Source organism: Leptopilina boulardi, unplaced genomic scaffold, assembly GCF_019393585.1.
Source record: "Leptopilina boulardi isolate dan_hultmark-lab unplaced genomic scaffold, ZJU_Lbou_2.1 LbouV2_214, whole genome shotgun sequence".
Classification (NCBI taxonomy): domain Eukaryota; kingdom Metazoa; phylum Arthropoda; class Insecta; order Hymenoptera; family Figitidae; genus Leptopilina; species Leptopilina boulardi.
Genome location: NW_026137768.1, coordinates 106,896 through 131,611, shown reverse-complemented (window position 1 = coordinate 131,611; position 24,716 = coordinate 106,896). Strand labels below are relative to the sequence as shown.

Genomic DNA, 24,716 nt, shown 5'->3' with positions numbered 1-24,716 from the left:
ACGTGAATACCTTACTTATGTATATAAGAATTTCCATTTCTAGTTTTGAAAATCTAACTTCAGATTCGTAATCAGCGATCCAAAAAACCCCTAGATACAATGTTTGAAGTAAATCCATCAATTTTTACAAAATTCGTCCGCCATATTGGAGCCGCCATTTTGAATTTTGAAAATCTAACTTCAAATTCGTCATCAGTGACCCAAAAAACCTCTAGATACCAAGTTTGAAGTAAATCCATCAATTTAAAAAAAAATAGCCTACCTCTCAAAATCCGACAGGTTTTTGGAGGTTAGAAAAAAATCCTGACGTGATGGAGCAAAACGGACTTCGGATTCGTGTTCAGCGCGTCAAAATACATAATAAATGACTAGTCTGGTCTGCCGCGCACGACACTTTTTTTTGTGGGGCTGTGTTATCGACGAAAACAATTTTATAAGAACACCTTTTCGTATGTTCAACATGAAAGTGTATCATTAGGAAAAATTAAAGGGAAAGAAGCTCATTATCATTATGCTCCAATAATTGATTCAATTAAAGCAATGTTTAAAAGTAAAGCGTATAATCTAGATTTAGAAAATCCAAAGAATAACACAGATGTTCTTAATGATTTTTACGATGGAGAAGTTTTTAAAAACAATCCTTTTTTTCAAAAAAATCGCGAAGCAATTTCAATAATATTGTATACAGATAGTTTTGAAATAGTAAATCCTATTGGATCAGCGCGTAAAAAATATAAAATGCTTGCAGTTCATTTTACTTTAGGAAATTTGCCAGCTCATATTCGATTTAACATTAACAATATTCAACTTGTTTTATTGTGCAAAGAAAAGGATTATTCTCATGAAAAGAAGAGGGGATTGAAATTTTATGGAATAAAATTATAAAAGGTTCAATAATTTATATATGTAATGATAATTTAGGAGCTCATGCAATACGGGGATTTTGTGAAAATTTCAGTACTTTAAAATACTTTTGCAGATTTTGCCTCTGTACTCGACCAAAGTTCATAGGTGTAAAGAACAAAAAATCACAAACTGCAATAGAGGATGAAGATGATAACAATAGCGATGACAATTATCAGAAAAAAAAGAAATGACGTATAATTCACAAAATGAAGTAGAAGATGAAGAAATGATAAATGAATTAGAAAATGAGAAAGAAGATAAAGAAATTGAAGAAATATCAGATGAATCAGAAAATGAAGACATGCCAAATAATTCAGATAATGAAAATGATGATGAGGAAAAAGAAGAAATATTGAATGAATCAGAAATTGAGAACAATGCTGAAGATGATGAAATATCAGAAAATGAGGAAGAAGATGAAAATTTCGAAAGTGATTATGTACATATTCCATACAAAAGAAGAGATACAACTTCTTATTCCGAATCTTTACGGCAGAAAGGCAATGCAAAGCATCATAAAGGTGTTAAATTTAATTCAATTTTCAATGCAGTATCATCATTTCATGTTTGCAATTTTGGATTACCTCCATGCTTAGCACACGATTTGTTGGAAGGAATTGTTTCTTATGACCTACCTCTTATGATACGTTAATTTGTTTCAAAGAGATGGCTCTCATATATAGAACTTAATTCGAGAATAGAAGGTTTTAAATATTCGAGAACTGATCAACAAGATAAACCAGTTCCAATACCAGAAAATGGAAGAAGACTTGTAGGAGAAGCATGGCAGATATTAACTTTGTAGGGACTTTTTCCATTTTTCGCGGGACCAAAAATTGATACGAATGATGAAATTTGGTATTCTTTAATGAAATTAACGGAAATCATTCAAATTGTATGTTCCCCACAAATTCATAAATCTTATGTGCCGTATCTTGATGATATTATTAACGAATATTTAGGTTTGAGAAAAAAATTATTTCCTTCAGTAAATATGCGTCCAAAACACCACTATTTAACTCATTACCCAGAAATAATACTGCAATTAGGCCCATTACGAAAACTTTTCACCTTAAGATTTGAAAGTAAACATTTAAGTGCAATTTGCAACTGAATGAAGAGGTGCCATTTTCTATTCATCACTATTCAACAGAGCTAAAAAAAATCATACAAAATTCGGAACTGTGTATTCCAGCAACTGAATGTTCAAGTGCTGAATTTAAAGGTAATTTTTATAAGAAAGGAAGTGTGGTCGCCGTTAGTCAAAAGTCCTATCAAGAAAACGTTGATATGGGTAGAATTATAATGATTTTATGCGATAATACAGAACGTTTATTTCTTGTTTTGGAAATATTAAAAACAACTTTTCAACCAAGCTCTCGACTACATGAACTAAGAAACTTTATCCGATACGAATGTCTACCAATCAGTAAATTACTGGAAAGTAAATCTTTCGATGTTTATATCCACGATACAGTATCGTATGTTAAGATTAATGGTAAAAAAAATTTTAATTATGAATTGTGCTTTTTAAATTAATCAAGTACTTTTTAAAGAATTGTTAATTTTTTATATAATAAATACCTGTTTATATAAGCGTATGTTAACATTGTTGTCAGAGTTTAATCTATAGTTTAGAAACTAGGTATGAACAAACAAAATAAAAATAATAAAAGAAAGAAAAAGTGAAATTAAACTAAGGCAAACACTGTTTTTAAACGTTCGCGTCCTTACACTTCCGCACTGTTCCGTTTCTTCCGGACAACCCGGGGGGTTGTCTGAGAGGGGGGACAGCCCCGTGTACAAGAAAGAAACGCAAACGATACAAAAGTAGAAAAATTAATCGAGAACAACACTTTAACGAAAAAGAACGATAGGGTTCAACTTGTTTTTAACAAAATCCGCTTGAGCGACCGTCTAAAGCGAGAACACGAGACAATACTGCCAGCACGCTGGTCAGTTTCCCTTGAACTCTAGAGAACAATTAGAAGAGAGGGAAAGTCGACCTACTCGGCCCTTCCAGAGCCGACCAATCCCAGGCAACCAGGCCTCTCAAGTCGCCAGGTACCTGAAATCTACTTCGAAACCCAAACAATTGTACATAGATAGACTTTTATATAAAGTATGAATAACTAAACATATTTTTTACAGATGAGGTAACAATAGCAACTATTTCAGAATCTCCAACACCATCGACTTCTAACAGTACCTTAACTAAATTAACCTTAACTACTTACCTTAACGTACCTTAACTAACAGTACCTTGTATGACACCACTAAAATGGCAAAATATTACGCCAAAGGGTTTTAATGATGTTCCGTACAATTCATGTCCTAAAGAGCTTCAATTAATAAGAAATGTTGCAGATTTTATGATAGAAGTAAAGACCACAACTTATTCAGGTGCCTTGCGTACGGCTAAAGAAATAGTTACTCGTTTTTCTAAGGCTTTTGAAAAACGAACCTGGAAAAATGGCGGGGATTCTATTTATTCTGATGGAATAGACTCACTTAGGACTAGGATTTATGAACGCTTGAAGTATGTGCAAACAATTATTAATCAAATTCTCTTTTAAGCGAGAATTTTTCTCTAAGAATTATTTTATTAATGTTCTAGATTTCTAAAAACAATCAGCAAAAAGCGCAAAAGGAGTGAGTCAATAGATAATGCAGAGGAGCTGGAAACCCGGAAAAAAACCAAAACATCAAGATATGGTCATAATCAAGACTGCTATGGCTGTGTCACTTTTGATCCATCCCTTTCTGAAAATGAAACTGATGAGTCCCAAATAAGCAAGAAGAGTATTTTGTTAAATTACAAAAGATCAGATGAAGGTACATCAGAAGAAATAGAGTCATTAATGAGTGACACTTATCCATCACAAAGAATAATGATAAATAAAAGAGATGTAAATAAAATAGTTCTGGAGGATATTTTAAGAAATCATTGGCCTTACCTAACGGAAAAAAGTATTTTCTTTCGCATGCCAACACTTTGCTTGGACAGAATATTAAAGAACTTTGGAATAAGAATATACAATTAAAGATTCCAGAAATAATAGTTTTTTTAGAAGCTATTGTGGACAATATAAAAAAAAATCTTTTCCTGAGGCTGTTGCACCAATGAAAGATATTTTAAGTGAGGCAAAGAAAGCAAGAGAAAATCTCTCCAGTAATATGGCAAGTACATTAGTTTTTTGCCTCTTATTGCAAAAAAGTTTAAAGAGTATGAGCTCTACATTTTAGTTGTAAGCATAAAAAAATCTGTTATGTTTGGGTCTTATAAATATGTATAATAAAATTTATTAATATTTTATATTTTTAGGATTCTTTTGCTACTGAAGATAAAATCAAGGACAAAGCAGATTCAATATGCCCATCATTAATAATAAAAGGTAAATATGGTATAAAATTTACAATTTACTGTATTTTAAATCATTACTCATATTTTTATTAAACGTATAATTACTTTTGCAGGAAACTCACTTTATGATGAAAAATACGAATGTCTCATCTTCATTGAGAGGGAGAAAGTTTTAGAGGCCGATACTGTATTAGAGGAAGTTTTACTATTAACACTTTGTTTCTATGTTTTCGGATATAATTACCCTGAAAGAAAAACATCATCTTTAGAGTTTGTCCAGAGGTAAGTTTTACTCTCTGCTCTCTTAATTTTGTCTTCATATCTATACAGAACAAATTTGAACACATTTTATCTTAAATGTAGTACTTTACATCACACATAAAAATAACTCTTAATATTAAAATCTTTATCAATCCCTATTTGAATTTAATTTAGCCATAAATAAACATTTCAGAATGCTGTTAGATATTAATCCGACAGAAGGACACAAACGGTGGACAAAGAAGTCCACAAAAATATGCAGAGATGCAAAGGCGGAAAAATTAATCGACAACATTGTTGAGTTCAATTCCAATTTTTATACTCCATAAACTTAATATATATGTATAAAACATAGAAATTCATTAAGTCTACATTTTGTTATTATCTTAATATTATATTATTATAATAGATACCGTAAAATGAGGTAAAGTCGGCGTTTGCGGGTAAAGTCGACCGGCGCTTTAAACACTTAATTATTGTATTTCATTTATTAATTTACATTAATTCTAACTACATTTTTAATAAAACTCGGATTTCTTCTGGAAAAAAGTAATAGTTAAACTTTAAAATGATTTAAAGCGCCGACCGACTTTACCCTCAAACGCCGACTTTACCTCATTTTACGGTATATTTTAAAAGTAATTATAAAAAAAATTAATTAAATTCTATTAAAACACGTTTCTTCATTTTTGTTTATTCTAAAGAATTTTGTTTTTAAATTTTACCCATACAAAAATAACAAGAAAATAAAATAATTCACCAAAAACTCTGGGGCATATTTAATAATATTTGTGGAATATTAACTAAATTTTGGGGGAAATTCATAAAAAATTCTTTGGGAATATTAACTGATAACTGTGAAAAATGCACAACATTCTAGGGAAATTTCACCAAAAAATCGTAGTGAATAATACCACAATAATTGTGGAGTGTCATCAAAATTTTAGGGAAAATTCATAAAAAATTCTTAAGGGATATTAACTAATAAATGTGAAATATCTACAAAATTTTAGAGATATTTCACCAAAAATCTTATGGAATATTAACTAATATTTGTGAAATATTCACAAAAAGTTTTGGGGAAAATTCACAAAAAATCTTGGGGAACATTCATTAATATTTGTGAAATAACCCCAAAATTTTGGAGAAAATTCACCAAACAATCTTGGTAAATATTCACTAATATTTTTCCCACGTGAAAAGATTATCGGTAAACTCCGCGAAGTAGCTCCGCGGAATTTTATTATTTAAAGTAACATAATATTAAATTCAATACATTCTATTTAAATTACGTTTTATACTTTAGTTAACAACTGAGACAAGATTTACTGTTAGACACGTCAATTTTTTGAAAAAAAAATACTGATAACCTTTAGGATAGTTTCGTGGTTACAATCGGTAAGGATTTTTTAAGGATTTTAACATTTCAAGACATGATGAAAATACGAAGCATTAGAAGAATAACAAATCGATGTCACTCAAGAACTAGGCAGCAGCAAGAATACAATTTTTTGGGGAAGTTAAACATGTATAAAATTTTCATATTACAAAGCCATCAATAAGTAACGGTAACGACCGGGAAATCATTTCTTTTTCCAAACCTTTTTAAGAGCTTATAACCTGTATTTAGATTATAAAGTTATTTTCTGAAAGTTTTAATTGTAACCTAATTTAACCCTACTAAAAATTAAAATATATAATGAGTGAAATAAATTTTATTAAATAAATAGAAATCAGTATCATATGGCAAATGCATTCTTATTTTTTTATTAATAAAATTTTTATATGAAATGAATTTTATTATTGTCTTATAAAAAAGATAAATACAAGTAAAAAACTATTTAATCTATTATATATTTAACTCTCTTTAATGCAATAATCTGATATCAATTTTGGGATTACTTTTTTAAGTAGAAAAGAAAAATACATACATCTTTACCGGCTATAAGCGTGAACCTATATTTATAGTTTTCAATTTTTTGTTAACAAAATTAGTGTCAAAGTCTTCTCTCACTTGTTAACTAAAAATTAAAAAGTAATTTTAAGTAGAATATACACAATTTAATTTTATATTATTTTAAATAATAACATAAATATATTATTATGCAAAAAAAAAATTTGCGGAAATTCCGCGGAGCTACTTCGCGGAGTTTACCGGTAATCTTTTCACATTAAAACATCCACAAAATTTTGGATAAAATTCACCAAAATAGCTTGGGAAACATTTACAAAAAATTTTTGGGGAATATCCACAAAATTTTTTGAAAAATTTTGCCCAGAAAGTTTTGGGGAATATTTACTAATATCTGAGATATATCCACAAAAATTTGAGGAAAATTTTCCCCAAAAAATTTTGGGTAATACTCCACAAAAAGCCCTCCAAATTTTTTACAGTGTTCTTTTGAAAAACTGACAATCGTTACGAATGCAAAGCTTCCACATGAGGAAGCAAAATATAAGATTTATATTAAAAATATAAGAATTTTAATAACTTCTGAAATAAGCTTAGGTTTATTTATTTTAAATATGAACATTATGGCGTGGTTTAATCGCTAGTTGCAGGACTCTAATACCGAAAAAGCATAAGATACATGCAATAGTAGTAGGTTTCGGTTTGATACGATTTTCGCGTGGCGCTCATGTATTTAAAATATTAAATTCATATTACGAAAACGTGTTTCTCAAACCTTTTAAGCATATGTACATTAATCATACTAATAACCTACGAATTCTTAATAATATATTACTAGAATTTCTCTTCTATAATAGCCTGGAAAAAATTCATGCGTTAAACGAATGCCTTATCATCTAGATTTTTCTCTTCGTGAAGAGGCGAAGGTAAACTGTCAATTCCTTTTTTGGATCATTTAATTCTATGTCAAATAAGATCTAGGCAAATACTATAATAACAATCCAAAGTCCACCAATGATTATTGAAAATCTGTTCCTGCACCCCTCAAGGCATAATTTGACAAAGGCTGCCTACCTACTTAGCATGTTATTTTTCAGTCTTCTTCTAAATAATATTGAAACGTAATAATTTTTAGTTTAAATAAATAAGATCAAAATTCACAAGAAAATATGTAAAATTATTCCACACCCAACGCGACCGGGTTCAGAGTTGCTGGTGCTCTATTGGACGATAAAATAAAATAACATTTGCACGCGGACGCCAGTTAATTTATTAATTAAAATTAACAGAAGACAACACAGATCACAGTGAGGGAAGTTGTTGAACCCAAAAATACAAAACATGAAAATAAAAGATTAAGCAACTTCCAGGAATACTAAATTATTTAACAAAGAATAGTATATTATGCACCAAGTGTGGGATCCCGAGTTTATTGAGAAGCATAATTACAATTTTATAAAAAATATTTTATACACAAGGATATCAACTTCATAAACATTCAGTGGAACGGATGAAGAATGAGGAACGAACCCGATAAATTTTTGTAATGCAATAATAATATATCGAGCTATTAGCACTACACAGACAAAACCTAGTTTCATTTTTGTTGCAACTCAAAATGAGCCAATGCTAAACGACATAGACAGTGGCGCCACCAACCTGGCTCATTTTTGGTGCACTTCAAAATGAGTAGCGTACGCTACTCATTTCGAGATCAGGATTTTTCTGTGTATGATCAATGTAAGGTCGCATGGGCGATCTATTGATCTTTTACCCTTACCCTTATTCTAGAATATTAGATCATTCAATTTCTCAAACCTTGGAACTTTTGATCCGGAAAAAGGTATGCATGTCACTGCAGTAGAAACGAATAAAAACGCGGTAATGCGCCTGTGTAAATTCAAAAATTTGTTCAAATTTTTTAATCATTCTATTAAATCAATAGATTTTGTGGCCGCCGCCATATATTCATATTACTGATTTAATCAGTAATTGATATTTTACTAATTGAATCAGTAAATTTCTACTAATTGTCAGTTGCTCAATTTTCGCTATGGCAATTAGTAGATTTGTAGTGCTAATTAGACATTCTGCTCTCTAAATCTGAATCAGTCATATTTTACTGATTAGCAGTAGAAATCTACTAATTGCCATAGCGAAAATTGAGCAACTGACAATTAGTAGAAATTTACTGATTCAATTAGTAAAATATTAATTACTGATTGAATCAGTAATATGAATATATGGCGGCGGCCACAAAATCTATTGATTTAATAGTTAATTTTAAAGGTTATGTTATATACAAATTACTGATTTACATAAGTTATTTCCTATTGCTTGCATATTCACTAATTATATTAGTAAATTTCAAAAAATAACTGAAACTTCAGTTAAAATGAAAAGTACTGATTGAATTAGTAAAATTTCTACTTATTCAGATTTAGAGAGTACAGCAAATATTACGATTTTCCTCAATTTTTAAATGAGTCAGAATTCGTCAAATCAACACAGAAAATAAAAAATATTTTTTCAAAATTGAAATATAGAAAAAACAGTTCTATTGGACCACGGAAATGTTTTTACCAAGCGAAAAAAAAATTTTTCTTTTTTTACAGAAGTTATTGCAAAATGATTTTTTTTTGCATTTTTTAAACAAATGCTTGTTTCTCGTAAACAGCATTGTCGAGACGCTCACCCGTATCTTTTAGCGCGTGCGTTTTCAATAAGTCTAAATGAATTTAATACTTTAATTTAATAAAAAATTAATAAATAATTTAATAAAAATATAGTTGTTTACTTATTGATCAGCGCATCTAGATTTTATTTTCCGATTTTTCGTTTTGTTATTGTTCATGCTATAGTGAATTAAAAAAAAATTAAATATAAAAATGCCATCTCTTACACCGAGAAAAAAGATTTCTTTGATTCAAAGAAATCAGGTTCTTTGACTTATTTTCTTTCATTCAAAATAAAATTTTCTTTCAAACAAGAAAACTTCTTTCTAAAAGAAAACTTTTTTAAATCAAAGAAATTTTCTTTGAATGAAAGAAATTTGTGCATTAAATCGAAGAAATTCTAACATTGATATAGGGTCAAAGAAACATTTATTTAATTAAATAACAAATTTCTTTGAAACGAATTTTTTTGCATCTAAGACAATTTGTTTGAAACAAATAAATTTTATTTGAATGAAAGAAAATAAGTCAAAGAACCTGATTTCTTTGAATCAAAGAAATCTTTTTTCTCGGTGTAAGATATGGCATTTTTATTTTTAATTTTTTTAATTCACTATAGCATGAACAACAACAAAACGAAAAATTCAATTCAATTAGACTTTGAAACAGGAATTATTTATACTTTACTATTAAAAATTTCAAATATTCCTTCACCACACGCGGCTGGGTTCAAAACTGTGTGGGTTCAAGTTTATAGAATTAAATAAAGTTTTAAGATAATTTAAAAAAATGTTATCAGGGTTGCCCGGCGCCAGTCGACCAAATGTCGACGATTTAATTAAATACAATTAACATGAGACATTTAATTATTAAACAAAAAGAACAAAAAAAGGGGGGGGGTAAAATGGGTGAACCCAAAATTTAATATCAAGAGTGTCGATTCAAAAAGATATATATTTCACAAAAGGTCTACTTACATTTTTTGTAGAGATTCACTCTTCAAACAACCGAATTGGCCAATTTATACGTGTCTCACACACTATATACTATTCTCTCAGAATAATCGACAATAAGTTAAGAAAATTGAAACATATACTCGTATCGACGTTCGATCCAAAAGTGATCATGATGTATCTTGTCGCTTTTACGCCGGTGTCGCATGCGTCGTTACCATGATAACGCCAGGATCGTACATCGATAATTAATTAGGGGTTCAATAAAATATTTATAAATGATAAGAAAGTTTATCGACACTTGTAAAATTTTTATGAATAAGGAGACACGAAATTCTTCCTGTTACACTCTCCCCTTTCAGACGTGTCGATATATGAGGAAAATTTTATCTGTAAAAGAACTTTAAATTTCAAAATACACTAGAACCTCTGAAACAAAATAGTTATATAAACAAAACATAAAATAACATCCAAAGTAGACCACCTGCACGGAGAGAAAAATCTGCCTTTTATAGTATGAAATAGATTGCTGCTATTTTTCTTTAAACTTTTCATACTAATAGAGCAAAGATTTGAGAATTTTTAGCATGAAACTTGTCTATGCTAATAAAGTTTGTCATATAGCCTCTTATTACATACTTATTATACTTTTAATCCAACGGCGCCATGCGAAGATCGCACATAACATCATCCTACTATTTTTGCATAAGTTCTATGCTTTTTCGGGGATAGACTCTTGCAACTGGCGATTAGGGCAGTTCCAATTAAGTAAAGGTGGGCGTGGCCTAATCGCCAGTTGCAAGAGTCTATCCCCGAAAAAGCATAGAACTTATGCAAACATAGTAGGATGATGTTATGTGCGATCTTCGCATGGCGCCGTTGGATTAAAAGTATAATAAGTATGTAATAAGAGGCTATATGACAAACTTTATTAGCATAGACAAGTTTCATGCTAAAAAGACATACGATTGTACTATAATTACTCAAATTTCATGCCTATATAGCATAGAAAATTTCTGTGCATTAAATGTAAACCTTTCTATACTATAAAAGGCAGATTTTTCTCTCCGTGTGTGATACATCCCTCATAGACACTCAATGTGCTGCGAAAATTCAATCTCAATTTCCATTTATTCGACTTTTCATTTAACATATACAGATTTTTCATCGTATTGTCGTCTCAGATTACAAATTTTCAAATCTCATAAAAAATAATCAAAAGAATATAAAGTAACAAAATATCAAAATTATATATAAAAAAAAAATCTTTGGATTAGGAAAACGTCGACCCAAGCACACATTCATGTTCGATACCATGGGGGTAAATGCAATCCTTGGTGTCGAATCCCTCAGCACCGCATTCAGTACAGAATTCCGGTCTGTATGGAAGATTACACTCGCGGAAATGATGTTCCCTTGATTTGCAATTAATGCAACCGTAGGGCCAGAGTTGTTTACCCGCAGTTGTAACATAAGTCTGGGTTCCAACGTCGACTTTCTTGGCGTCTGCCACCATCGCGATGTGTTCTGCTCGCTTTATAATCAGCTTTTTAAGTAATTGAAGGCTGATTATTCTGCAGTCGACCATGTATAGGGGTTGTTGTTCCCCAGGTGGATTCACCAAATCCGGTATTCCCATTTCTTCTAGCACTTGAGTGAAGTTCGGAATCTCGGTCAACGGCAAAGGATCCACACGAACCGATGGAGCCACTTCTGTTGTCTCGTACACGGCCATCGTCAAGAACTCATTAGTCGACTTGTCAATCTCCTTAGCGTGATCGTAATTTTTTATACGCTGCCGTTTAAGATTTTCTCGACGGATATCGGCCTCGGTTAATATCTGCACTGGATTCTTCTCAAGCGCAGGTGGTTCCATCTCGCTGATTCTCCGAATGGTTTCCAAAGCCTTCTCAGAACCTGTTTTATCGGAGGTTATCGTCGACACTGATCGGTTATTTTGACTATCTGCAGCCGCCGAAGATTGTTCAATATGACTAAAAAGTGGTTCACCCATCTTTTCAGTCGACTCCAAAGCCACAGCATACGGATCATCGGAGACATTAGTAGAGGACTCAGGAACCTCCACAGCATTCGTCGACGTTGTTTCATCGTTGTCAATACCATCGCCGAATTGCGATTGAAGAGCCACCATCATATTAGTAATTCGCTCTTGCGAATTACTGCTCGCTACTCATGATGTCGACAGTTCAATCTGAAAAAACATTCAAATTTCGACAACTTCTCCGGGGTATCTTTAAATCAGAAATACAATATTTTCCTATCATTTTTCCAGATCCATCTTTCAATTCCACCGTCGACGAACCAAGAATTCTACTGATTTTAAGCGGTCCCAAATATTTATAGACTAATTTCGCTGAGTAACTCTCGGCTTTATTACTTAGCTTCTTATTCGGGTAGTAAACCTCCATTCCTTCTTTAATTTCGACTAAAGTTGACCTACCTGCATTTGCAGTGGCAAGACGCCCATCAGAATATTTTTTCAGTCGACTTTCAATTTTGTGTCGAAATTCGTCAATGGTTTTCATACGACCCACCCAAAATGAAATAGAGTCGCTCAGCGACTCACCCAAATCAATCTCGGAATCATCTAATTCCCTCTTTACAATAGCTTCCCGCCCATGATTTAAGAAAAAGGGAGAAATTCTAGTTCCCGAATGTGGCACAGTATTATAGGCCAATTGTAGTTTCGTTATATTCTCGTCCCACTCTTTATGATCATGCTTAAGGAACGCGGCGATCATCATCAACAGTCCGATTAAACCGTTCGACCGGATTAGCTTGGGGGTGTTTTATCGGCGTTGTTATTTGTTTGACTCCCCTTGCTATCAGGTGTGATGCTACTTCCCCGTTGACGAACTCCTTTCCGTTGTCTGTAAGGACCATTTTCGGAGTTCCCCATCGATCAAATAACGCGTCAAGAATCTTTACAAATGCCTTACCCTTTTTTGCCCGTATTGGAAATAACTCTAAATATTTTGTATATAAATCTAACACTACTAGGACACATGTATTTCCCTTCTTCGTTCGTGTTTGAGTAACAACCGTGTCGACAGACAGCTGGGACCAAGGTGAATGTAGCGTTCGCGTCATTAATTTTCCCTTTACCGGATTTTGATTATATTTGACCTTAACGCACACTTCGCATTCGTCGACATAATTTCTGACGTCCAAGGTCATACCTGGCCAATAAAAATTCTGTCGAATCCTATCAAGCGTTTTATCTCTTCCGAGATGTCCGGCTTGCGGTAAATCGTGATTATCACGCAAAACTTCAGCAACGTCGTCCGGTTTAACTACCTTTTTCCACGGATTCTCATCGTCAATGAGCGCTTTTTCGAAATCCGGTCTATAGTAAAATAATTCGTCGCTTTCTATTTTCCAATTAACGAACCTTTCGGGATGTTTTTTAAATAAATCAAATTTTGTTACGTACCAATCCCGATCGCAAATCGTGTTCAATCGAATTCGACCTTGGACCGCTTCTTCGATCACCTTCTCCAACCCGAGGGGGTCGACATCGACATTGAACATTTGAGAAAGTGCATCAGGTGCCTCATTCAAGGTACCTCGACGATGCTCTACTGTCATATTGTGTTGATACAAATAAATTGCCCATCTGGCAAGACGACCAACAGGATTTTTCAATCCATGTAACCACTGAAGAGCTTGGTGGTCCATTACCACCTTGAAAGGCATACCTTCCAAATAGCATCTAAGCTTTTCAACTGACCACACGACCGCCAAACACTCTTTTTCGGTAGTCGTGTAGTGCAATTCTGCACCCCTCAATGGTCGACTTAAAACTTCGATAAGAATTTCATTACCAGTTTTAGGATCGATTTGTACCAATATGGCGCCTAAGCCAAAATCATTTGCATCAGTGTACAAAACAAAAGGCTGACCTGGTATCGGCACATGCAAGCGAGGAGCTTCGACCAGAGCTTTCTTTACACTCTCGAAAGACTTTTGCTCGACTTCAGTCCATTTCCAAGGAACCTTAACGATCGTCAACTAATTCAAGGCTCCTTGAATTCTTGCTATATTTTTTAAGTGTCTATGATACCAGTTCACTAGGCCATTAAACTGACGCAATTGTGTTCGGTCTTTCGGAACGGGAAAGTCGACAATTGGCTGAATCTTTTCCGGATTTGGCCTCATTCCCAATTCATCGACTATATATCCCAGGAATTTTACTTCCTTACAAGCAAAGTTACTTTTCGCGCTATTTATTAATAACTTCGCTTCACGGAAAACCTCGAAAGCCAAAGACAATAATTGTAAGTGTTCGTCAAAAGTTTGACTTACAATAATCCAGTCATCGAGATACGTGAAAATCTGGTCTATCCAACCTCCTGGTAAACCTCTTTCAAGAATTAATTCTTGCATGCGACGCTTCAATGTATCCATTAAACGTTGAAACGTCGCAGGGGCTCCCGTAAGACCATAAGGCATTCTCACATACTCGAATAATCCCTTCCCCTCGACTGCAAAAGCTGTCAACTTACAGCTATTCTCTTCCATCGGAATTTGATGAAAGGCTTCGCTAAAATCGAGAGTCGAAATAAATTTTGCGCACTGTAATTGAGACAGAATAGATCGCATATTATGTAAGGGATAGGCTGGTTTTTTCGTTTTTTTGTTAAGTGGTTGATAATTTACACAAAATCTCAAGTCTCCATTTGCCTTTGGGGCAACCACAGGGGAAAACGCCCAATCGCTATTACTTCGTCTTATAAAACGCATTTTCAATAACCGATCTACTTCCTCTTCAAGGAACTTGCGTACTATTTCGCTCCTTCGATAAGGTTTTTGACGATGAGGTGTCTCATCGTCCAATTCAATAACATGTTCTACTAAATCTGTTAAACCCGTCGACTCTAACTCGAATTTCGCAAATTCCTGATCTAAAAAATCCTTTAATCTTCCCGATTCATCGATTGTAAGAGCACGTAACGCATTTATCTCATTACAGCGTTCTATTAATGGATAATGATGTTTGCTCCCGTCTAAAGTCAAAGTTCGTGTTATTGGATCCACTTTGACTTTAAAATTGAGCAAAAAATCCATGCCCAAAATCAGATCACTGGATAATTCGTCCAACACGCTAAACCATTGTGGACCATAAACGTCGCCTATATCAATAACAAATCCTGTACCACCTTTAGATTTTACAACCGATTTATCGCCTAATCGTACAGCCTTGCTTGAAAAAGAGTCGTTCTTTAAATCGTCGACTTGAAAATGTTTAACTCTCTGATAAGCAGAATTGCTTAAAAACGATCTTTCGCTACCGCTGTCGATAATTCCCCGAATTTTTTCGCCAAAAATTATAATTTCCACCGGAATTCTAGCCGTTGTTTTAGGTTCTGTCAGTGGATCACCAGAACGATAAATTCTTCGCTGGGAAAGTCGACAATAAAGGTGAGATGGCAGAAGAGTTGGTTTCCACGATTTATACGAAACTTTGTGACTAATTTTCTGATCACAAGTGACATCGCCGTTATTCTCACTCAAAGTCAAAATCGAAATTTCATTTTGAACGCTACTTTCGGCATTTTGCAAGATTATATTTTCGACTTCTTCGTCCCTACCTTCAAATTCGCAATCGGAATCTATATTATCCAACAATTCGAGAAAAAGAGGATTCTGATTTACCCTTTCAGGATTTTCAGACCTCTCGAAATCATTTACGCTCGCGATATTGTCTGACTGTTCAAGACACTTATTCTCGGAAAGCAATTTTTCCTCAATCGTGCCCTTTTCTTCAATAGCCGCAACAATATGCCGCAGTATGACCTTTTTCGCCACAATTAAAACAAAAAAGTTTTTCTCGATCAAATGCTTTATACGTATTTTCGGTTTTTGTTGATTTTTTATTTAGATCTTTTCCCGATTTATCTTTTTGGTACGAGTTTTTATTTCTGGACTCATTGATTTTTTTCAAATTATTTTCTAATCGACTACGGTTTAATGATCTTGTTTTCGTCGACTTGTTCACGGAAGAGGCACCTTTCGAATCAGTTCTACCCATTGCCTTCAACTCTACGGTCGAATCATCATCTGACTCTTCCGACTCAGAGGCAAGGTCGACATCAGAGTCTGATCCGTACTCCTCAATTTCCTGAACATAATTCAAACGAGGTTTATTAACTTTCTGACCACTTGGATGAATGTCGACCGATCGTTGATATAAATAGCTTCGCTCGTTAACATAATGGAGAAACTCAGTGTAATCACGTAAGGACAAATTCAATATTTCGAAAGTTAATCGCGGATTGAACTTTGTCAATATTTGTTTCAACTGTTCTCGGAATTCCGGCGGATATTCCATTTGTTCGAAAATAAGTCTGGCTCTACAGGCAAATTCCGCAAAGCTTTCATTTTTATCTAATCTAAAATCTCGAATTTCTAGGAGTAAGTCGGCATCACATTTTTTTACCCCCCATTCATAACGAAAGGCTCCTGCGAACTCCTTCCATGTTCTCCAAGATTTCTTATTAACTAGATACCATGCTTTATAAGGTCCCTCGAACAGTTTTAACAAATAGGAAACAAAATAGTCCCTATGTATCCCACTGGTTTTGAGGTGATCCTTAAGAACTAATAAAAATTGATCCAGGTCTTTTTCCGTTTTAGGAAAAAAGATTTTCCATGAATCGACAATTTTTCCAATTCTTATTGGATCGCCCCCATTATTATCTATTCCGTTATTCGTTCGGCTACTTCTCCTATTACGACTATTATCGACACCATTGGTCATTTCATCTTCGCTTGATTCGTTATTTCGACCTGAAAACAACGAACCCACTCGTCGACTCGACGTTTCGCTTAAGTCTAAACCGGAAGTTCGATTATAATGTTGATTATTACCGCTTCTATTCGTATTAAATGCGCAAGAACCTGTAGTCATATCTCTATATTCAGTTTCGGTTAAATAAACATCCTCGTCGATGATCCGACCATCTGGCAAGGGTTTACCGACAACAATATGAATATATCTCGGGGTATCAGTAGTCGACGATTGGTTAGAAATCACTTGATTTCCGAAATGAACTCGTCTCGTTTCCTGATCACCCGACAGCGCTAGTGGATTCGATATTGATCCGTTATCACGATCACGAGACACATGAGAATCGGCTAAAGTCTCGCGATTCAAATTGGATTGACGCCCGTTCGTTAAAATGTTCCGATCTAAAAAATCAGGATCGGGCTGCTCGTTATAAACTGATGCAACTGTTCCCGATGGATTTTGAGAAACTTGCTCATTATTTGCGGCAGCCGTCTGGGGTGAGTGGTGTACAATTTACATTTACCAAATTAAATTTACAATCTATCCGTACAATCAGAGCAACATCTTAATTGCATGGAAAAATTCAAATATTAAGCACTGACACTACCTTCGACAAAACACTCACGAATTTATCTTTACACCGGGTGGCTTCAACCTTTTCAACCATCCGATATAGGTATAGTGCCCGCAATATAAAGTCGACACACACAGTGAAGGAATAACGTCTCAACACGTGGTTGCCGGCACAATGAGTGACTAATATTTGTTCACTCGAAATTTTTCACCAAAATTCCTTTTTCGTCGACGGAAGAATTTTACAAAGCAATAAAAAATAAAGTCGTTCACTGTAGCAACATACAAGCAATTTACAACAAAATATTCATTACTAAAAAAAATACAAAATAAAATTCTAATCGACGATAAAATTTGACTTTTAGATCGAGATTTATTTAACACTCTAAAAATTTAATAATTTCTTTATATTTAATTTACCAGATTCAAATTAATAATTTTCTTTGGTCATTTATTTTATCATTTAATAAATCGTCACTAATTAAAATTCGTTTTCCGTCAAACACACATTCCTAATAATGGATCTGGGTTTATAAACACAAGGACAATGTAACTCGTCATACTCATTGGCATATAAACAAGATAACACAACACGAAAATAAGACGACTTGAATTTAGAGACTTTTACCTTGCTTCTAAATACTATATAAGATAAAAGACGGAAAATTTCACTCATAAATAAAACTTGAATTTTCACAGCAAAAAAAATAATTTTACATAAACAATTAATCCCAACGGCCCCACGTTGGGCGCCAAATGAAACAGGAATTATTTTTCCTTTACTATTAAAAATTTTAAATATTCCTTCACCACACGCGGCTGGGTTCAAAGCTGTGTGGGTTCAAGTTTATAGAATTAAATAAAGTTTTAAGATAATTTAAAAAAATGTTATCAGGGTTGCCCGGCGCCAGTCGACCAAATGTCGACGATTTAATTAAATACAATTAACATGAGACATTTAATTATTAAACAAAAAGAACAAAAAAGGGGGGGTAAAATGGGTGAACCCAAAATTTAATATCAAGAGTGTCGATTCAAAAAGATATATATTTCACAAAAGGTCTACTTACATTTTTTGTAGAGATTCACTCTTCAAACAACCGAATTGGCCAATTTATACGTGTCTCACACACTATATACTATTCTCTCAGAATAATCGACAATAAGTTAAGAAAATTGAAACATATACTCGTATCGACGTTCGATCCAAAAGTGATCATGATGTATCTTGTCGCTTTTACGCCGGTGTCACATGCGTCGTTACCATGACAACGCCAGGATCATACATCGATAATTAATTAGGGGTTCAATAAAATATTTATAAATGATAATAAAGTTTATCGACACTTGTAAAATTTTTATGAATAAGGAGACACGAAATTCTTCCTGTTATAACTTATTGAAAACGCGCGCGCTAAAAGATACGGGTGAGCGTCTCGACAATGATATATGCCGCGCAACACATTTTTTATTATTATTAAAATAATAAGTGCACATAAATTTTCTTAACGGATTTCGATTCCATAGAGTTTTAAGAGTATTTTAACATTTTTTTCGAATTTTTAAAGGCGCAGAACATAAAAAAAATTTAATTGTTTATAAACAATTTATTTAAAAATTATGAAAAAATTAATTTTTTTGTAATTGATAATTTTAAACGGAAGTCTATTTCCTCCCCAATGTGTAGCCGTTTGATTTATTAATATCGGTCCATTCGTTTACGAGAAACAAGCATTTGTTTAAAAAATGCAAAAAAAATCATTTTGCAATAACTTCTGTAAAAAAAGAAAAAATTGTTTTTCGCTTGGTAGAAACATTTCTGTGGTCTAATAGAACTGTATTTTCTATATTTCAATTTTAAAAAAATATTTTTTATTTTCTGTGCTGATTTCACGAATTCTGACCCCACACACCTATCTTTAACGAAAAAAAGTTGGTCCCCGATGCCGAAAAAAAACTCTTATATATTTTGAATCTCTGAACACTAAATGAACAAAATTTCAAAGATTCAAAATCGTAACCGATCCTCCTGCATGACTTTTTATGTATTTATTGTTTTTTTATGCATTATTATGAAAAATACAAAATTTTGAATTATTTAAAGAAAAATTTTTATTCTCATAAGTTTTGATCAGCTTTTCTCGCTTTACTGTGATGAAAAAAGTTTCTAAATTACCGTCTTTGCAAATAATTTTTCTACCACACAAGGCACAAATTTTTTTATATTTCAATCATGACAACAGGCGTGATTTAACTTGTAGTAATAAGTCATTTTTAAATAGATTAAAAATAAATCAACTACATCCACAAAACTTTTAACTAATTTTAGCCAACTTGTTATCATTTATTTTCTTACACGATACAAAAACAAATTCCAATAGCAGTAACTAATGTTGCGTATATTAATAACAATAAGAAGTGATAGAAAATTTGGAAAATCTAATGTTTGCATCTGCGGTGTTCTAGGGAAAATACTCTCTTCCCAAGTAGCACGATATATCAACCAGATGTCACGGTGATATCACCGGGAACTGTCACCGTGACATCAGGAAAATGTCAAAATGTCCGCCTTACGGTGATATCACACGGTGACATCGAGGTGATATCATGGTGACATCAAGGTGATATTACAGTCATATCACGGTGATATCATGTTGATATTTTACAGGGATTTAAAATTTTTTAAAAATTATTATTTTTTATTATTTTTTTTATTTATTATTATTTTTTAAATTATTAAAAATTTTAAAACCATGTAAATTATCAACATGATATCACGGTGATATCACCGTAAGGAGGACATTGTGACATTTACCTGATGTCACGGTGACTTTCCCCGGTGATATCACCGTGACATCTGGTTGGTATATCGTGCTACTTGGGAAGAGAGTATTTTCCCTAGAACACCGCAGATGCAAACATTAGATTTTCCAAATTTTCTATCACTTCTTATTGTTATTAATATACGCAACATTAGTTACTGCTATTGGAATTTGTTTTTGTATCGTGTAAGAAAATAAATGATAACAAGTTGGCTAAAATTAGTTAAAAGTTTTGTAGATGTAGTTGATTTATTTTTAATCTATTTAAAAATGACTTATTACTACAAGTTAAATCACGCCTGTTGTCATGATTGAAATATAAAAAAATTTGTGCCTTGTGTGGTAGAAAAATTATTTGCAAAGACGGTAATTTAGAAACTTTTTTCATCACAGTAAAGCGAGAAAAGCTGATCAAAACTTATGAGAATAAAAATTTTTCTTTAAATAATTCAAAATTTTGTATCGAGCATGTGTGTAAATTGTCAAACAATATTATCTGAACTTATCAACGGCAATTCTATCGTTGGAAATTTTAAATTACTTAAAGAAAAACTTTTATTCATAAAAGTTTGGAAGATCTTTTTATGACTTTCTGTGAAGAAAAAAGTTTTTAAATTACCGTGTTTGCAAACAATTTTTTTACCACATAAGGTACAAACTTTCTATTTTAATCATGACAAAACGCGTGATTAAAAATAAATCAACTACATCTACAAAACTTTTAACTAATTTTAGCCAACTTGTTATCATTTATTTTCTTACACGATACAAATACAAATTCCAATAACAGTAACTAATGTTGCGTATGTTAATAACAATAAGAAGTGATAGAAAATTTGAAAAATCTAATGTTTGCATGTGCGGTGTTCTTTGAGCTAAAATCGCCAAAAACTGATAAAAATTCTGAATTAGGGGCACAGATAATTTTTTTGCCGAAACATTACGATAGTGCATTTTCATGTATTTTTTCACGCTGAATCCGAATTCGAAGTCAGAATTGACAGATTGGCTCAAATTTTGAAGATAATTCCAAAAAACTGATTTTGAGTATTTTGAGTTTTTTGTTACTTGTGTTTTTTGCAATTATCTCAAAAATTTGAGCGAATCTAACAATTCTGACTTTGGATTCGGATTCAGCGACAAAAAATACATGGAATTACACTATCGCAGTGACATTCAAAATTTTTTTAACTTTTTGATTATATTTTTCTTTCTGAGCAGTTTTTTGAGTTTATCTCAAAAATAAGAGCCAATCTGATAATTCTGACTTCGGATTCGGATTCAGCGTGAAAAAATACATGAAAATAGACTAGTGTAGTGTCTCGGCCAAACAACTTTTTATTTTTTGTGTGCCTGTGTTATTAATATCTTATATACGCACTATACACAATTTTATCGACATTAAAATTCGGAATTCGCTTCCGCGGGATTCGAACCTACCTAACCAAGATATATAACGCATTTTGTCTTAGCAACTAACCGCCGCGGCTATCGAGAGCCACGCGAACGAAGAAGTTAATTCCACTGATCAACACTGACCAAGCTACGAACTGAGCATGTTCGGAATTTTAGAAAAAGTCTACGATTCTTTCGTTGACTGCTGTCTTAACTACTCTCTTTTATGTTTCAAACTTTCGAACCTCAATTATTACAATGTTGTAAAACTTTTTATAGAAATTCGACAATCTTTAAACAATATTATTAAAAACTGTTCAATATAGATTAACAAACTGATCTTTCTATACAGTTTGTAAATAATTTCTTGACTCTGTTTCACTTTTTCGGTAAAGTTTATGCTTTATTACTAAAAAGTGTATGAAACGTTTAAAAATTTGTGCCCCGTCCAAAAGTGAAATACTAGTTTACGAAAGTTTTGCTGACTTATTTTTTCCGTGTAGAGATTGGTCAAAATCGGTCAAATGTAATACTTTCTCATTATGATGAGAATGTAATGAAAGTAAAAACTATATGTGATGGGTGAGAAAGAAAACAAGAAAAAAATTTGTTATTAACAGTAAAAAGAAAAAATTACAGAAAAAGGAGAGAACTTGGTTGAATCTCCTGTGAGGAGTCTTAAACACTTATTTTCGGAGTGTTAACTACCTTCTTCGGAAAAACCTTGGTTTGACAGTTATCTACATTATCAACTTGCGATTGATAATCCTGATTCTTTTGAACTTAGGAATTATGTTTTTGAATCTCGTGTTAGTTAAGTTACCTAAGTTACATTAGGGGAAGGGTAACATTTACCTTGTATGATAAGTATAAAATTGAGGATTTGTATAAAATTTACTTTTCAAAGCAGTAAAGAATTAACATATAATTTTAATTTATTTTTCTAACATCTTAACGTACCTTTTAACGTTGTAATTCTTTAAGGCATATTTAGCAGCAATAGCAACATTATTAAAAATGCAAAATCCACAAGCAGCATCCTTTTCTGCATGATGTCCAGGAGGTCTAATTATAGCTGTACCACTTTGACATTTATTACTGAGAACACTATCTACAACTTGTAGAAGTGATCCAGTAGCAACTCTAGCACTAAACCAGGTACTGCTGTTTATATAAACCGAATTAAATGTGGAAATTTTATCATCCACAATTGTTGTTTCTGATAAAGATGTTTGCTTTATCATATTAACGTATTGTTTCGAATGGACTAATAACAATTCATCTTCAGTAGCCATCTTTCCCTATAATTAATATAAATAAATAAGAAATTGATTGAATGAAATTTTTCTGTTCTAAATATCCACGTGCAGGGTTGCCAGATAACTACTTGCTCAAATCGTAGTTACTGCGCATATAAGTAGCGCAAAGTCTCACTGCATTCAAATCGCGCGTTTTTCAAAAATATAAGGTACTGTCGGATGGGTAAGCACGGCGGGAGTGTTGGGAAATGCATTTTTTTCATAGTTACAGCAAAAATAACATTTACGAAGTATTGACATAGTCATGTTTTGTCAATCCCAGTAAAAAAAATAATTGTCAGTAAGCGAAAAGAATTGGCGGTGACTTAAGCTCAATTCTGTTTTGTGTCTAATCCGAATTGGGACGTTACGGTGAATTCTTTTTACTTGAAACGATTAAATTTACGTTTATTGATTCGAATTAGCATCATAAATGAAAAACTGATTGATCTTAAGTGTAAAAATGCCGATTACGAACAGGAAATATGGAATTTTGTTAAATTGTGAAAATGACAAATTTGACAGGTAGAAGCATAGTGTTGATCTATTACACTGTGCTACAAAAAAAAATTGTGGACTTTTATGGAGACCTACTACAAGTTGTAGGTCTAGTAGTACTAAAAAAGATGGTATATCAGGAATTTCCCAAACAGCCCCAAAATTTCATTTTACGGGCAAAAAACCGGTTTTTGGTGTTTTTATGTAAAAAATTATTCATAACTTTTTCAATTCTTAACCGATTTGCAAATTTTTTTTTGTTTAAAAGGGGGAAAACACACCTTTTTAACCGTGTATTGCTTGTTCACTCAAAATAAAAACTGACGAGCCTGCAGTTGAAAGTATCTCCGATTTTTCGATTTTTTTTTAATTAGTCAACTTTGACAAAGTTTTTAGGTTATTTTTCGATATCGGGGTTTTTTTTCAAAACAACAGTTTGAAAGTACATGTTATTCCGCGTAAAATGAGCTATTGTGGAATAAAATTGGCCAAAAATTGACGGAATGGTATAAATTTTAAGATTTCAGAATTTTTCGATAAATTTTTATGTACTTAGCTGATTTGTAATAAGCATTTCTTTTTTGCTTTTGAAGTCTCATTCTACCAAATTCCATTGATTACGTCGAAAAGCAAGCATATGAAACTGTCTTAAATATATATTACAATAAATACTGCAATTTTGAAAGTCTGTGTTTAATATTGTATGTTGTTTCTTTGATATTAAGCTAAATGGATAATTTTCATTATTAGCTTTATTTAGAACAGAACTGACAATTGTCCAATTTCTGATAAAGCTGATTAAGAAATATCATTAGGGAAAAAAAGAAAATTCGAACATTCTAGGCATTTTTCCTATTTTTATTTCTTGAATTATGTTTAACAATCAACGCACGCGAGTTCTGGGTTATACTAGCGATCGGAGGTGGTATAATTAAGTTTGAAAAAATCATTGTAGACACCAATCAAGTCTCCACTATTTTCTAAGTGTAGACGATGCTTTTGATCAAAAATCAAGCCGCATATGTAGCAAAAATTATTGCTATTATCACATATTTCTTCCTTACAAATTCCTTACAAAAATGAGTTTTAAAACTATGAATTTTGAAGTAAGTAGAAAACCTTAAACAACCTGTAACAACACTGTCAGAAAAATTTGTACTAATTTTAATATGTTGAATGTGAAGCAAATGTGGAATACTAGTCTTGAAAATAAATAAACATTTTTATTAAATTTAATGTTCATTTATA

The 24,716-nt window shown here is 32.5% G+C and overlaps 1 protein-coding gene across 1 annotated transcript in view; it reads right to left on the bottom strand.

Annotated features, from left to right (window-relative positions):
- Positions 1-22,994, bottom strand: part of LOC127279134 (histone deacetylase 6-like) — an 89,335-nt gene extending 66,341 nt beyond the window's left edge. The window contains exon 1 of the mRNA XM_051301302.1: positions 22,633-22,994. Within this exon, the coding sequence (XP_051157259.1) occupies positions 22,633-22,967 (335 nt within the window). The 5' untranslated portion in view covers positions 22,968-22,994. The remainder of the gene's footprint in view (positions 1-22,632) is intronic.
- Positions 22,995-24,716: the final 1,722 nt, after the last annotated feature.